We start from the raw sequence: 16,344 nt of genomic DNA, 5'->3' as shown, positions 1-16,344 counted from the left end.
TGCCTTCTTGTGGTTTCACAGACTTCACTCTTACCACTTCTAAGACTGATCTCAACTGAGGTCTTATTCTGTTTAGCAGAAGTCTTGACCAATCTGTAAAAGAATCCAGATGAAATAAACTTCACTTCTCCCTGAAACAGGAGGAATTAAATACACAGACACCAACTTGAAGCTATTAAAGTAATATATTGAATCTCAAACTATATTTGGGCCAAATTTCAAACACATTTTTTGATATTAAGTAATCCAGTTGAAGTGAACAGAAACTAGTCTAACAGCATTAATAGGGAGGCAAAAGATAGCTTGTCAACTACTTGTTCATAGGCTCTATTTCAAAATCCCCACCCTTTTGAAATGCTAATGCACCTCTTCTGTTGTGTCATAAACTTGATTTTCTACACATATGAAATAATGAGATAATAAAAGTATGTGCTGGCTCAAGGATGTGACAAGTGTAGCCTTGGGAAATTAACAACAAAAGAACGAAATATGTTCTAAAAATGTAATGCTTGATTATGTAAAATACAACATAAATGTAGATATATACAATTTACTTTGTATTTGAAAAAAATACAACTGGTTCTCAATATAATGTAGGATATTGCATGCTGCTTTGAATGCTGATTTGATTTTATAACTGAAAACTACAGTCCATATTACTATTCTGTATATTTCTAAGATTACTGGTTAGTTGGGTGACTCCCAACAGCATGTGATGTGGTATGTTTATCACAGGCTGCATTTGCCTCCACTGCCTACCAACAAGGCAATCCAGAATCACCTACAAACTCCCTAGGAAGTCATGTGGAGCACAGAAACACATCTATTGAGCAGAACACCTGGTCTTGATGGGCTTGATGTATGCACTACACATATTTCAATTTTCCCCTTTCCTTCAACTAATTCTAGTCTGGTCCCACAGACACAATGCCCATTAGTTGCTAAAGCACATTACATCCCTCTGGATTATCTCTCCCAGATATGTTAATCCAGAAGAAATCCAATGCGTGAACTCTCAGACTGGTCCATAATGAGAAAGAAAAGGTAATCATGATACTTAAGAGACTCACTTCCATAACAAACTGATCCACATTAAAACACTAATGTGAAGTTGCATCTCAGACATTTCTAACATCTCCCAAACACACAAGAGTAGTAATTCAGTGCGTCCTATTAGACTACATTTTCCTCAAAAGCCACAGTTTCACAGTCAGTCAGGGCAGTGTTGCTTTCTGGACTTGCAAAATGCTTAAGGTTCTGTTGTCTCACATTCTTAAGAAACTAACCCCACACACACACACAAAAAGAATAACAACCATGCATTTTTATATCAACTAAAATGTCTATTATAAATAGGCTAGCCATAAACTACACAAACACAGAATAGTCCATGCATGTTACATTGTCATGGAGTAATTTCTGATTCCAAAAGCTGCTAAATGCATTGTATTGTACCACATACTGGCCATGTGAAGTTTCATTGCATTTTCTCCTATTCTGTTCTGGCATCTATGAGAGGGACATCATTATATACCACACTTGTAACTTTGGCAAGAGTATGGATACACACACCTGTCCTTCAAACGTAGGAGCTCTTCAGCAGCCATGTTACTGTGGCTCAGTCAGGTACCATCAAATTTTACACTCACATTCTTGGGCTTAACAGGCTATTTATTTCCAATACAATGACATGAAATTCACATGATAAATTTCAGGAATGCATTTCCTTTCTGTTTAGCATGTGTTACCAGTTTACAAGATACTAAATATTTCAACCCACAGTAGCAGCCATATCCCCACAAGCTGATGAATACATATATTTTCATTTTCCTTTTAAAGGAAAACAAATGAAAATATACAAATTCCACGAAGCACCTTTCTCAACATAAAATATTTGTGACAAGTATCTCCTTATTCCTATTGTCTTGATGTATTGCTATAAAATTTTCCTCTTTGAAGGAAATAAGATCAATAAACACAATTGCCCATATGCCCATACTGTGTTTCACTATCTTTTAATACTTTTAAAGCATGTAGTAAATTATAATCTCAGCAGTAAAATTTAGCACCAATAACAATCCTAACAGATGAAATATGCAGTCTAAAATTTAACCACAATTATTCATTGGTAGCTCCAGAGACCTATTAATATTTGTAACATTTTTTAAACAAAAATAATGTTTTGGAGGAATTATTAAAATACATAGCAAAGCTCTCAAAAGTAAAAAGTATAAAATTTAACACAGTCCTTGGAGGTCTAAGAGTTGTGTAAACAGTCTTTGGGGATTTTTGTTCCACTTTCCACAGAAGACCTGTCTCAGTGAGTGAAGTGCACCTCACCAGACCTGGGATTTCCTACAAACATTTGCAAAAGGGTTGTGGCCATTCAGGAATTAGAGATTTTGTCAAATAAAAATTACTCTTGGACTTAAACAGAATAGCCTATCTGCAATCTGAACCAAACCCACAATATGTTTAGAAACCACACACAAAGAGTCTGTCACCACAACAGTTAAAGCAGCATTTCAGAAAAAAAAAATATTCTTTCCCTGATATATTTTAATTATTAATATTTTCATACATCTGCCTTCACTGTAGATGTTGCAGAGAGACAAAAAAGATGTAATGGGTGCAGTTTAATAACGCCACAATTTATTGTTTCACCTCAAAAGCACAGCTCAACAAAAATCTTATCAGACAGGTTAACACTCTTCTCTCCATTGCTCCTATTTTTTTGGTCCTTGGCCTGTCCCTTCCCAACCTAGCTCTCACTTCTGCAGAAGGCCAACACACAGGGCTGCCAAATCAAACCTGTCATAAAGACTGGGAGATGCCAGTGGCATCTGCTCAGATACCCACATCCCATCCCATCCCATCGCTTACTGAACGTCCTCCTCCCAGCACTGTCACACAAGCACAGGAGCCATGGTGCCCTTCTCCAGACCACTCAGTGCTGCTGCCTGTCCCCAGCTCCAAAATCCCTGTTGGTGTTGGTGTGCAGACCACATGCTTATTCCTTTCCTATTTTAAGGAATGCTAACAGATTGCACAACAGCAGAAGTTGCAATGACATTGTGGTGACCATGGATGAAAAACAGGCCTCATGTGAAGGAGCACTCTGAAGGGTGGGTGAGTCTTTCCCTTTCCACTTAAAATTTAACTAATCTGCTAACCTGATCCTAGCAGAGACCCATTGGCCCTCCAACACTGACAGTATATTCCTGAGAGAAACACCCTTTTAATACAAGTTACAATAGATTCTTCCCATTTTTTAGGGGCTTTTTCCAGTTTAAGAACTGTATGCTACAAGAAATGTATATTCCATGGGACAATTGCTGCAGTCCAGTGATCTAGACCACCTTGCAAGCAACCTAAGACTGTGAAAGGACAGATGAGAGAGAGAAGAAATCAACATTAAATTCTACTGATAACAACATACTAAAACTACTCATACAATTCAAGATACAGGGGTATTAACTTGATCTCTCTTCACTGACAATCTTCAGTGGAAAATTTATGTTGCTTCCTCACATTGCCATAAAATTTCCCACAAACATAAAAGCACTTCATATGTCAGGTTTTTAGAATACAGTCTTATAACTAACTAATGAAGACATACCATAAAAGGAAAATAAATCTCCCTTGAAGGCAGAACTGAAGCATTTGTCATTAACACATATGGTTACCAGAGATGTAGCTGTTACGCAGAACAAGCATTTGCTGACAGGTCCATCATGTTTCAGACCTTCCTGGCACCAGGTGAAAGAGCTAAAAATTAAATCAGGTTAATTTGCATTGAAGTTATTGAAAGGCTTGTAACATGAGAGATGTCAAAGCACAGCCTAAGTCCCTACCCAAGCCACAGAATTTTAAAGCCTTCAGCTAATGTAAACAATTGGATATGGAATTTCACAGAATTCCACTGCAGGAATCACACCAGTTGTGAAGCCCAGCATTTGCTTTTATATCTTTAATCTAAATCAACAGCCACAAAAGCAAACCATTGTAATATATATCCTTAAGCTCATAAAATGTGGACGACTGCAGTTAATACCAGTTGTCAACAGCTTGTACTATCAGCAGGCATTTTATATTAAGGTTCTGTTTCTCTTTTTTAAATCACCTTTTTCTGCAGAACTGACAAATACTTCAGTTGTTTCTTTTTGGAAAGTTGCTGATACTGGTGGTATGCTCCAGGAATTCTGTCCCAATTATAAAGTTTCCTTCCATTTTACTAGCCTTGTCACCTGTGTAAAGCAACTAAGAAAAAAAGACGGTGAAGGGGGTTCTGGCACTACAAGTAGATTGATAATATTCAAGTTTCTTTTTCATTGGACTGAGGAGCTCTGCTCGATTTACTTTCTCAGTGGGAAGTTCATGGGTGAGAACAAGTTAACTGAGGCTCGATCTATACCAGATGGATCTCCTAGGTATGACTAAGCATCTTAGAGGCATAAAAATTTGACATCTGCTCCTATTATTAAGAGAACAAGCCATGCCTGTTGATGAAACTTAAAAGGGATACTTTGGAATCACTGGAGTCACCTAGATACATGGAGTAATAATCAGAAATTGGGCAGTATCTAATCTTTAAAAAAAAAATATTTGTATACTGTCTTTAGAGGTATTTAGCTCTGGTTACATTAAATTGCTTCTACCTTCCCTTGTCATCTGAAAGAATCTCTTCTACAAATATTTAAAGGTGCTTTACATCTAGCATATAACTGGCAATTCAGTTTTACTTTGTCCTAATGGCGTTGTTATTTGCTACCATTGAATTGAAAAAAAAGATGTCATGATACAATAAGATGGTATTTAACAAATTGAAGTTAATTGCCTTTAAACAGTATGCTGAGAACTTTCTTGTTTTTATCTATAAACTCTAAACAGATATTTCTATTATATTTTCACTGGCCTAAGCTTGTTTCTGTTGAAACTGTTGGATGCATTACTATCAAATGCAGAGATATCAGACTCAGCCCAGAAATAAAAACCTCCAGAAAAATCCCATCTTAGGCTATTAATTATATAAATGGAAGAACCAATGAGTAACAGTCAGAAATCTGAAAGATCCCCAGTTAAAGTAAACAACATGAGCCTACCCTACATTAATTTGTAAAGCTCTTCAGTTTTTAAAACTAACCAAGTCTTGTTTTCTATTCCAAAGTCAGCCAGCATATATCCTTTAGGAAACTGCAAATGTTCACTTTTTTATAATTTGGAAAACAGTTGAGGTTAAACTTACCTTTCAAACTTAGTTCACACTGCTGCTCTTTTTTTCTACATAAGGAGAGTTTAGAAAACAGGAAGACTTGAAATAATTATTGTTTGCTGTTCCACATCAATTGCCACTGAAAATTCTGGCTTTGATGCTGTCCAGTGCTCAAATGCACGGGTGTGAATCTATGAATAATCCAAATCTTTTACAAGATGAACTAATATGCTGCATATGCAGTATGTGTGCATTTCCACTCCACTTGGTCGGTGAGGACCCACTGGACAGAAAACCCATGAAACTTACCAGAAAGCTCCTGTCTTTCACATTGTGTATTCAACTTTTTAACCCAAAGAAAAAATCCAGCAATAAGCTCCTAGCTGTAAAAACCTACATCTTCTTTCCTTATCTATCCTGACAAACATGTCCCATAGCTGCTACTAAGTACTATATGAAGTGACATACTCTTCATTAATTGGATTATTTTTACCTCTTTGTGTCAGTTTGTCTAAGCCCAAATGTTTCTTCCACCTACTGCATATCCAGACTGACCAATGTTTGGCTAATTCTTGATCTCAGTTCACAGTTGCATAGAAGGAAATTTCAAAACAGAAGAAAGCCTCAAGCTCTTTTAGTTCCAGTTCCCTTCTCAAAATTGTTAGGTACAAATTAAATGTCAACATATTTTGTAACTCTTTGTAACTAACTAAAATGGGGGCAGATAATGGTGTGATTCATTATTGTCTAGTTGTAGTTACACATTAACATGATTTTGTTGTTGTCAAAGGAGCTACAACCATCACCTAATTGAAAAAGAAAAAAAAAGCCACACACTTGAAATAGTTTATATATAGGGATACAAATTCTGGGGAAGAGAATGACAAATAGTCACTGTATTAAGACATCATCATCATAATAATACATCGTTATCACCCCTTCCTCACTATTTGCTGCTTCACATATCTGTTCAGCCATGTGCTAAATTCAAAGGAAACCCAAAGTCTTACAGCACCAAGGTCAAAAAAATGAATTTGTAGTGTCTAGGTCCAAAAATGCCCTGAGGTATGACTGGAATGTTCCAGTCATTAGCAGTTAAAAAATATGATCAGTTAAATACAAATGACATATTGCTCTATGTGCACGGCCTAAATCACTAGCTGAGAAATCACATTCATGTACATGAAATGAGATTGCTTTTCTTTTTATATTTTTAATATAAATTACTGTGAAGATAACTTCCCTAAAGAGTAATATATTAAAAAAAGAAAAACAGAACTGTGCTTCTAATTTCTCATAAAAATGGCAGGGAAAGTTGAACTACATTTGCACTAGACTAAATGAGTACATTATTCTCACCCAATCTTCACTATCAGCCTCAATTTCTGGCTGTCTGGACACAAGACATTTGCTCCAAAGCAATCCTTTTTCCCTCATATTATCTTATTACAGGATGCATGACAGCTAGATTCACAGGCAGAAAAAACAGGCTTCACTACCTTGGCCAGGTCTGCAGTTTCAGCTGTGACCACTTGAGGAATTACAGTGGCAGTGAATCAAGGGTTCAAGTTTGTCTGAGTTCTGACATGAAATACTACGTCAGCTAGAACTTTGTTGTGAATTTTCATAATAGCCTTTCCTGTAACTGACCTCTACAATGAAGACAAAAGGGTTTTCAAAACATGTTTTCAAAAAAGAAAAATTAATTTTTTTAAACCAAGTAAAATTTCAAGCAGCTGAGAAAGGACAGAAATAAAACATGTTCCCAAGAAACAGTTACAAACAACTCTTCCTACAAACCCATTACATCTGTTCTCTGCTTCCATAATTCCTTAATTTCAATTAATTGTGTCCCAGGAAATTTTACAGTGCCCTCTAGTCTCATATAAATTCTCCTTCCAGTAATACAAGCCTGATAGAGTCCACCTATCTCCATTCTGAGACACTGTCCCTTTTCCTGCTTCTCCTACAAGTTCTGAAGATATATGCTCCTCAGAAATCTCAGCTGCTTACCAGGGGAGTCCTGTCCTTTGCAAGTTTGAGACAAGTCTCTTCTTTTTTAAAGGAATGTAATTGCATATGTGTGTACACAACTTTGATGTCACATCTCTTTGACAGTCTAGAGAGACACATTGGTGAAAATGTTGTTCACAGAAGAGAACAGAAATGCAATTAAAACTTTAGAGTGGGGTTGTTCCCCAAATCTGGAAATATCTGATATTCTTTTCAGTGGATGGAAAGAATGTGTGCTTCTTTTTAATCAGAGATGAAAAGAACAGTACTCTACTTTCAAGTTTAAAGGGTCCACTTACCTTTCAACACCCCCAGCTCTCCATCTCTGTGTCCTGCGACCTCTTGGTCATTAAAAGACTGAAAAACAGATACAACTGGAGCTGGGACACCCAGTTCACAGCACTCTACTTTGCTGACTACATGGACCTAGTGTTCACTCATGGACCTGATCCAGCTGAAATCAACAGAAGGCTTTTCATGGACTTCAAAGGTTTTTGAAGTATAAAGCCTTATAAGGCTCGGCTGTGGGAGAGATCAAAAAATGAAGATTCTTGGTGTAAACTCCTAGGCAAGGAGTTTTAGTGCAAGGTTTACATTTGGTAGGCACCAGCTACTAAATATCAATACAGATGTGTCTGTCTTCTGTAGGATGCTCCTGATACTCAGTCATTATTCCTACTTTCAATCTTTAAAGACATGGATGCTAAATTATACCACTCTCTTTTTCTGTTTACAAAAGTTGGCTATGTACTACAATCCAGCTGGTCGGACAGAGTAAAAATTCACATAAAATGGCCAGGGGAGACGCAGGTCAGAATGTGAAGAACAATCTCTATTGGCAAACACAAATTCAGCACTCAATCTTAAGATGCCCTTTACAAAATGACAAATAATGAGCAAATAATAATCTGGAAAATCAGTCTGCTTTTCAAGCTGTCTCAGAAATCTAACATTTTGGGGTTTTTTTCCTTATGCAACACTTACTAAATCAAATACATTTAAATTAAGTTCAGAGCACTTGTTCATCACAGAGACAACTCATATTCAGACAACAAATAATGCTTTAATAATAGTTTTAATTTGAACACTACCCATCTGAAAAACCTTTTGCTCTGCATTAAGTGGCTGTATCTTCCAATGGAAAAAGATTTACATTTTAGAACTGACATTGTTTTTCTTTTAGAAGTTTTCTAATACTTTTCAAAAGCAGCATTTCCTCCCCCTCACCAACATGACTGCGACATTTAAACTACTCTTTGCCAATATTTTCTATACCTAAATGTCTGCTTTAAAACCTATTAGTAATTCCTGTTGGGTTTATTGCACCTGGTATCCATCACATTTACCAAATTAACAGTTATTTTATTTTTACAAAAATAAGCATAAGGAAATTTTTTTCTTAATATGTAAGAATACACAAGTAAATGTGAGAAAAATATCTTGGCAACTCCCATTGTTCAGTACAATTGCTCACCCTCTCTTTACATTTTCATACAGTTTACTTGATTTGAATTTAAACTTACACTTGAGACACAGACAAGTATTTTAATTTAGGAAAGCAATGAGCAAGTCTGAGTCATCAAAGCCACTAGAAAACAATGACCAGGCCATGTAAACCCCTGCACTCATATCAACTATGCAAGCATCCACTGAGGGCAAAGAGATTTGGGTGTGGTTGTGAGAAAGTTAAAACTCCCACTTAGGGAGGTTCAAATCAGAAGTCAGGGAGATTCATACCAGACCAGGTTACAACAGCAAAGACTAACTATGCCTCAATTACACAATACAGTGAATAATGCAGCTGTTTTCACTAGATGCAACCATTGATATTCAAAACAAACCTCTCATTTTCACGGGTTTTACCCAAGATTCTGTTAAATCTGTGCACCTTTTGCTCACAACTGAAGATCTTGATAATCAGGGCACACCAAATGCCAGAATAATTACCCAGATCATATGCCATATGAACATCAAAAACAGGAGAAGGATTGGGCCTTTAATGAGTTTTGAGAAAAACAAAGTAATGACAAATGCTACAATTTGTCTGTGGAAATAAATTAGAGCAGAGTGCTTTGCAAGACACATGAAAGTCAGAATTACTTAACACAAGGGCTATTTTTGGAAAGGAGATGAGTTCTGAAACAGCAACAAAAACAGATGGCACACATCCTCACATTTAGAAAAGGTTGTGAACATGTCCCGAGAGAACTAAGCAAACTCAGTGCCTGGGCAGCCTGTCCATTGGAACTGAAACATTCTGGGAATAAGACACTACATATCCACCATATCTCACTACAGAAGTACCACATATCTTTTCATTTAAGATTTAATAAAAAACAATTTATCGTTTCAGAGTTATTTGAGAAAGTTACAATAAATGGTTTCTTCACGATTTCCAGCCTCTCTACAGCAGAGCACAGAGAGACACAAGCATCCTGGACTTTCAGCCTGGCCACCACTTTCCCAGCTGGGACCCATTGCAGATTATGGCAGGTGCAGCCACTTCAGAGTTACAGGCAATTTGAAGGCAGATGTGCTGGCATTGAGACAACTAGCTTCCTGACTTGTAGGTGAAATCTGGTATTGCTTATCTAGAGGTAATCACTTGCACATTATTTGCTTGCAGATATAAAATCTGAGAACCTTTTATTACTTACTTAAAAGAATTGCCTGTTTTTCTTCCAAAACTTCAGTTGTCCTGAAAGGCAAGAGTCCTTCTACAACACTAAAAACAACCTCCTACCACCATATAGTTATCAGTCATTCAATATAACAAACTTCTAAGGCCTTACTCTTCCCTTTTACAGCTACTAAACATTATGCAACATATGGCTCTATTAGCTTAAAACAATATTTTTCCATACTTTCAAAAACAATTTTGAGTTAGCCTTGGCTCATCTAGCTTAGTACTAATTCCTAAGTACTAAATCATAGTATACTACTATTAGATTTACACTAAATCACATTTACAAGAGCTAATTTCTCTCTAATTTCCTTCCATATATCACAAAACTGGCTTACCACTTGAAGGACGTCTATGTTGTATCAAAATTTTCAGCTACAATTCATCCACTTCACAAGTAAGTCAACATGAACACAGCACCCCTATGTGACCAAAGTCATCCACCATGTTGCCTGTATGTTTCTAATCAGTGCCCATTTAACGAGTTTAACCAATCTCTCATGAGCCTGTTCAAGCAGCAATCACAATGCTGGATCACACAACATGTACACATCTCCATGTACCTGGACTTTCCCCTGATGAATAAAAAAAATGGATTTGCTAAGATTCAATTTACTACTGAAGATTACCCCCTCAAAAAAATTTAAAACTATAGTGAGATGTACCAATATCTAAAGGGATGGAAAAAAATTTATTTAGTGTTAGCATTGTGGTTTTAATGCACTGATAAAGGGTCATATATGAACTCATGTAAGAAAATCTAAATCATGAAAATGAATTTAAAAGCAAGTAACAGTATTTAGCAGGCATTATATCCTTAAAATGCAGCCAATCCTGTTCTCTGTTCTAGTCACTCCTCCACACCTGGAGTGCTAGATCCAGTATTGGGCCTCCCATTACATGGAAAGAGATGGACTTAGTGGAAGGAGCCCAGAAAAGGAATAGCAATATCTCTCACATGAGAAGATGCTAAAAGAAATGGGAACGTTTAGTCTGGAATAGAAAAATCTCAATGGTTTCTCATCAATATTTGTAAGTACCTGATGGGAGAGAATAAAGAAATAGAAGCCAGACACTTCTCAGTGAAGCCCAGTAACACAACAAGAGGTGATGGCCAAATTTGAAACATGGGAAACTGCATCTGAACATGAGAAAACACCTTTTTTTTTACTGTGAGGGTGGTTAAATGCTAGAACAAGTTGCCAGGAGGTGGTGTTCAACCTCAGCATACACTCTGTGAGCATATGGCTGTAACCTCTCCAGTGACACCACAAACACACCACAACCACAGGCAATCTTACTGGCAACTACTCCAAATTCCTAGGACATGTTCTACCACCCTCTCAGCTTTTGACCCAGTAAACAAGACTGACCAGTCCTGTGTCTTAAGTAAATTATCAAGTTGCACATATTACGCAGGAAGACACTTGAGCTTGAGAGGTCTATAACAGATCCCAGCTAAGACAAAGATCAATGAGTCCACAGGTCAAAGTAAAGTTTGCTCACTATAATATTTTTAGCCTAAGTAGTTACAGTGATGTTCAAGCTCTTATTCACAAAGAAAATTTTAATCATACCAGTTTTAAAACACGTCTCAGATGGCTGGCATTAGAGATTAAAATCCAAATTGCTTTTTCACTCAACTTGAAAACAAAACACTAAAAAGGTCACTGCCATGTCTGTTCCCCCAAAATAAAACAAGTTCATCCTCAACTAATATCACAAATTGGAAAGGCTACACCCACAAATGGCAATGCAAGGAGTTTAGTCTCACTCCACTAAAACAGGCAGGATATGCAGAAACCTCTACCAAAACTAATCTGAGCATTCAGGCCTCTTGTCCAGCAGGCTGTATGAGGTCCTGGTTTATACCCATACCCTTTTCAAAAAAACCAAAAACTTGTGCAGTAACTGACCTCATCTTCCCACAGTGAGTAAAACCTCCTCATGGGGTTTTACCTACTGTACTAAATTACTATAAAACTAGATTCACAAACAAACTTTGAATACATCAAATTAAAATATGTACCTTTCTCCTGGAGATCAACTCAAACACTGAGACAGAAACCGCCTTAATAAGAAAATGTTGAGGAAAGAATATATCCAATTACATCACTGTACCACTTCTGTCCCAAAAATAGTATGCTTTTTTCCACACAGGATTCACAGTCTTGGTGTTTCTTATGGAGCCAGACACCTTAGTCCTTCCTGTCATTTCAGCCTAGAGGAGGAATTGCCCTTCCCATCTTATAAGGGCACCATACTAACACCCAGGCATGCTCTTTTAAGATAACAGCCAAAAGCACACAACGCTGATTATTGATATAGGACTTCAAGGTTCAAATCTACACCTTCTCCTCAGCAGGCCATTTGATGGTAAAGCTCCAGCTTACTGGAAGAGCATTCCTGCCATACTCCCCTGTTCAGGTGTTTTAGAGAGAATTTTGTCAGAAAAAGAAGCACAGCACTAGGAACTCTGCTGTATCAAGGCAGTGACCCAGGAGCATGGGCAGGTTCCAGTGAATGCTCCAATTACTCCCTCATACATGTTTTGCAACAGTCAAAGTAAAACTCTAGTGTCAACACCCAAAATGGCTTTAAATAAGTACTCTGAACATAAGGCTAAAGAGATGAGCTCTCTTTGTCCTCACTCTTTCTGGTCACAGGTCAATGAATGCTTCATTCGGTGCTGTTCAGGGGCCTAAATTAGACAGTTGGGATAAAAATGCTTTCTCTCATCTGCAAAATTTCAGAGAAAGTTAAACCCCACTACTGAACACATTTCAGTAAGACAGAAGTGATATGTTGGAGTCCCTTCATTTAGAGTTTAAACATCATTCTCTACTGTGAATGAGCATGTAATCAATAACTTCTTATATAAAAGAAGAATCCACTATGACCCCTCCTGATTATAATTTTTTGTTTGATTGCTTAGGATGAAAGGCCTTTGTGCTAGCATGCTCTCTGTGAAAGATCATGGCCCTAGATATCAAACACACACATTTCATTGGGTCTAAGACTCATGTGGTGCATAACTCTCATAATGATCTCATGTATCTTTTGGTATAACCTCTACATGGAACTTCCCAACACCACCAGAACTGGAAAACCCCCCTAGCCATGGAGACTTTATAGGAATAAGCAGGAATCCATGCCCCTTCAACAAGCATTCTGAAGATCAAAGATTTTTTATTTAGGTGACCAATTCTTCTTCAAGCCCACATCAATAGTCTATATGGAATAAAAAGATATATTATTTGAACTATGCTTCAGTTAAAATAATTTCTACTGACATTGTCTACTCACAATGTTCATTTAAAATAGGCTTAGAGTTGCTTCCCAAGTGTAAATTAACAAATTGGCTTTTTAGAAATAATACCTCTCTTGAAACTTTAAAAAATAAGGACAGTAAAGAAAAATGGGTGAAACTTCTCAGGGCTGGGGGGGTCAATTAAAATCCCTTGTGAACATTTAAAAGTTGGAAAAATATTAGCTGCCATTCAAACAAGAGCCAGAAGGTAAAGAATTAACCCAGACTTCCTATTCATACTACCCGAATCTCTTTTAAAAGTTGTTAGTGATGTGATTTTAGTACCATAAATTATGTGAAATTAACTCTCTGTGAAGTTTTGGGGACATCATCTCTTGCAAAGCATGTCCAGCTGCTGTCTCCCTAAGTCCCACCACTGAGGCTGCATCTAAAGCAGGGTTGAGAAATGAGTGGGTCAGTCTTTCAATTCTTGCTTAACTGGGAGACACTAGAGTTCCTTCCTGCTCTGATTGGGAAGAGCTAGTGTTTAGTTTGCTTCAAAGGTTGAATCAGATTACAAGATAAGTGGACATCTGAAATGAAAAGAGCTCCAGAAATTGCTACCAGTTGAGATGAAAAGGGGAGGGGAATGGCTAGGAGGGAGAGAAGAGAAAGGAATGGAACATCATACCCTTTAGCCCACATGGAACTGTCTGGCCCAAATTTGCACATCCTACAGCCCACACTGTTTTATCAGTCTCCTGTGAGAACACTGGATGCCTGATGTACTTTAAAACTCTCCTCCTTTTCCTCATTATAAGACAATGGAGAGCTTAACTTTTATAAACGAGAGCACTTTATCTTCCAAACATTACAGTCGTTTCATGTCTAACAGGGGTTTAATCCGTAGTAATTAAGATAAATTACCACGTGCTTTAGCAGGTTGGGGTTAAAACTCTGAGATTTTCAATTGATTACAAAAAAAACAGCCCGTTATCAAGTCCTAACTGAGTAATTCTCGACTTATTTTACTCTAGCTAATTAAAATGTAATCACGATTGTGTGCAGTGTGCATTCTGTCAGCAGTTTTACGTTGAAAAAGAAACCTTGCCAAGAAAACACACAAAAAAGAAAAAACAAAAAAAAAAGCCTTTCACTGTGAATTGACTTGATCTAAACTGCCTCTTTAGCCACTGAAACTGTAAAACAAGTAAGTTACAACCGCTTGACAACGCAATAAAAAACAGTGACCGCTCTCTGGGATAATGAACTGTATTAATGGGTATCCTCCTTTCGGGCCATCCCGGGATGCACGGAGCACGCTGACAGCGGCCAGGCCAGGCAGGGCCGCCCCTTCTCCAGCCGCCTCGGGTCGCAAGCCCGGTCCCTTCAACCCAAACCCGGCTGCAGGCACCCAACCAACTTCCTGCTGCCTTTACAACGCACACACTCCGCTCTCCTTTAACATTCCCTCTTTTTTTTTTTTGTCTTTTTAAATCGGTTATCTTAATCACCTCTGAGACCTGCCTTTGGTGCCAACACCTTTGTCCCGAACGCAACTTCACCCCAGGCGCTCGTCCGGGCGTTCCCGGTTTCTGAGGGACCGGCACGCTCGGGGAGAGCGAGCGGCGCGTCCCCGAGGGGCCGAGGTGGCTCCCTCCGCACCGAGCTGCCCCCAGCCCTTCCCCAAAGGGGCTGCGGCTCTGCGGAGAGAGAACGACTTAGAGCTCGGAAGGGTTTCCGTCATTTGGATGAATTCGAGTAGGTTTAATATTTGCGCAGTGAAGAACAGGTGGGGAAAGGGAAAGGTGCGTGTGTAACTAGAAGAGGGGGAAGGACGGGCAGACACCCGCTGCTCTTGCACTAGCTCCGCACTGCTGCCAGCTTTCATTTTAAGCCCCGCAGGTCTCCCGACACTTCAATTCCATTTCTCCCCACTTTATCCCTATTTGTCCTGTTAGCCAAAGATGTGCCTCTCTGTCCCAGGGGGAAAAAAAAATAAAATTACAGCGTTACCCCCACCCTCACCTTCCAGGAGGTCAGAACCAAGTATAACACGTTCACGATTATCGCTCTTAAAAACAGGCTCAAACTTTCCCACCGGGCGAGCCACCTGCGGCGGCTGGCGCACCGGCGCGCAGGCAGGCGGAGCCCGCGGGATCGCCGCCCGCCGCTCGGCAGGACGGGCGCACCCCCGGCCCGGGAGCACCGCGCCGCGCCCGCCCCGGACACCACCGGAGGCAGCGGCCGGGAGCGCCGGGCACCTGCCGGGAGCCAGGGCAGAGCGTGCCAGGAGCCCCACGACCCGCCAGGCGAGGAGCCCGGCCGGCACCCACAGGCACCGACGGGGCTCGGCGCTGCCGCGGGGCCGTGCCCACCTGTCCGGCGCCTCCAGGTGCCGGCCATCCCCTGGGGGCAAGGGCCCCCAAAATCGCCAAGCCCCAGCCCCGACCCCGGCCCCGGCCCCTTTCCGCCCCCGTCCTGCGCCCCGGGGGACACCCGCTCTCCGGACGGTGGCAGAGGCTCCCTGCGCGGTGGCATGACCCTACCTGGAAATGCTTGAAGAAGGCGGAGATGCGGGTGATCTGGAGGCTCAGGCACCTGGAGGTGCATCTGGCGGCGGCGAAAGCCTCGTCCTGCCTTCGGGCGGCGACGGCAGCGCCCGGCCCGTCGGGGCTGCCGCAGGCGGCCGTCACCCAGAGGAGCAGGGCGAGGGACACGCCGGGCGCCCTCCGCACCATCGCTCTGCGGGAGAGGAGAGCAGAGGGGCGGCCGGGCGGCGCGGGAGGCTGCGGGCGCCGGGGTGAGCTGGCTCCCGCTCGCTGGGCTGGTGCCGGGCTGCGCCGGGGACGGACACCTCCGCGCCGCAGAAACTACACAAGAAAGTTCAATCATTCAACTCCCCTCACCCCCGTCCTCCCTCCCGCCCGCCCCGGCCCACGGCCCTCCCCCGGCGGCAGCGGGCGGGCCGATGCCGGCAGAGCCGCGCCATTGGCTGCGCCGAGCGCCGGCGGCGGCGGGCGGGCCCCGTCCGTGCCCGCGGGCAGCTCCGTGCGGCCCGAGCCTTCCCTCCCTCCCTCCCGCACGCCGCCACCTGCGGGGCACGGGCGGCCGCGGAGCCGCAGGACCTGTCCTACACACAGGAGGGCTGCGTGGGGGTGGCTGGGCGCTGCTGGTAGCCGGTCT

At 40.8% G+C, this 16,344-nt stretch overlaps 1 protein-coding gene across 1 annotated transcript in view; it reads right to left on the bottom strand.

Moving 5' to 3' along the window:
* ANOS1 (anosmin 1) overlaps positions 1–16,076 on the bottom strand; it is a 131,047-nt gene extending 114,971 nt beyond the window's left edge. Inside the window, exon 1 of the mRNA XM_054654768.2 lies at positions 15,708–16,076. Coding sequence (XP_054510743.2) covers positions 15,708–15,899 — 192 coding nt within the window. The 5' untranslated portion in view covers positions 15,900–16,076. The remainder of the gene's footprint in view (positions 1–15,707) is intronic.
* Between the last annotated feature and the right edge of the window lie 268 nt (positions 16,077–16,344).

Source organism: Agelaius phoeniceus, chromosome 2, assembly GCF_051311805.1.
Source record: "Agelaius phoeniceus isolate bAgePho1 chromosome 2, bAgePho1.hap1, whole genome shotgun sequence".
Taxonomy (NCBI): Eukaryota; Metazoa; Chordata; class Aves; order Passeriformes; family Icteridae; genus Agelaius; species Agelaius phoeniceus.
The sequence above is the reverse complement of the archived record's forward strand: the minus strand, read 5'-3'. Positions and strand labels throughout refer to the sequence as shown.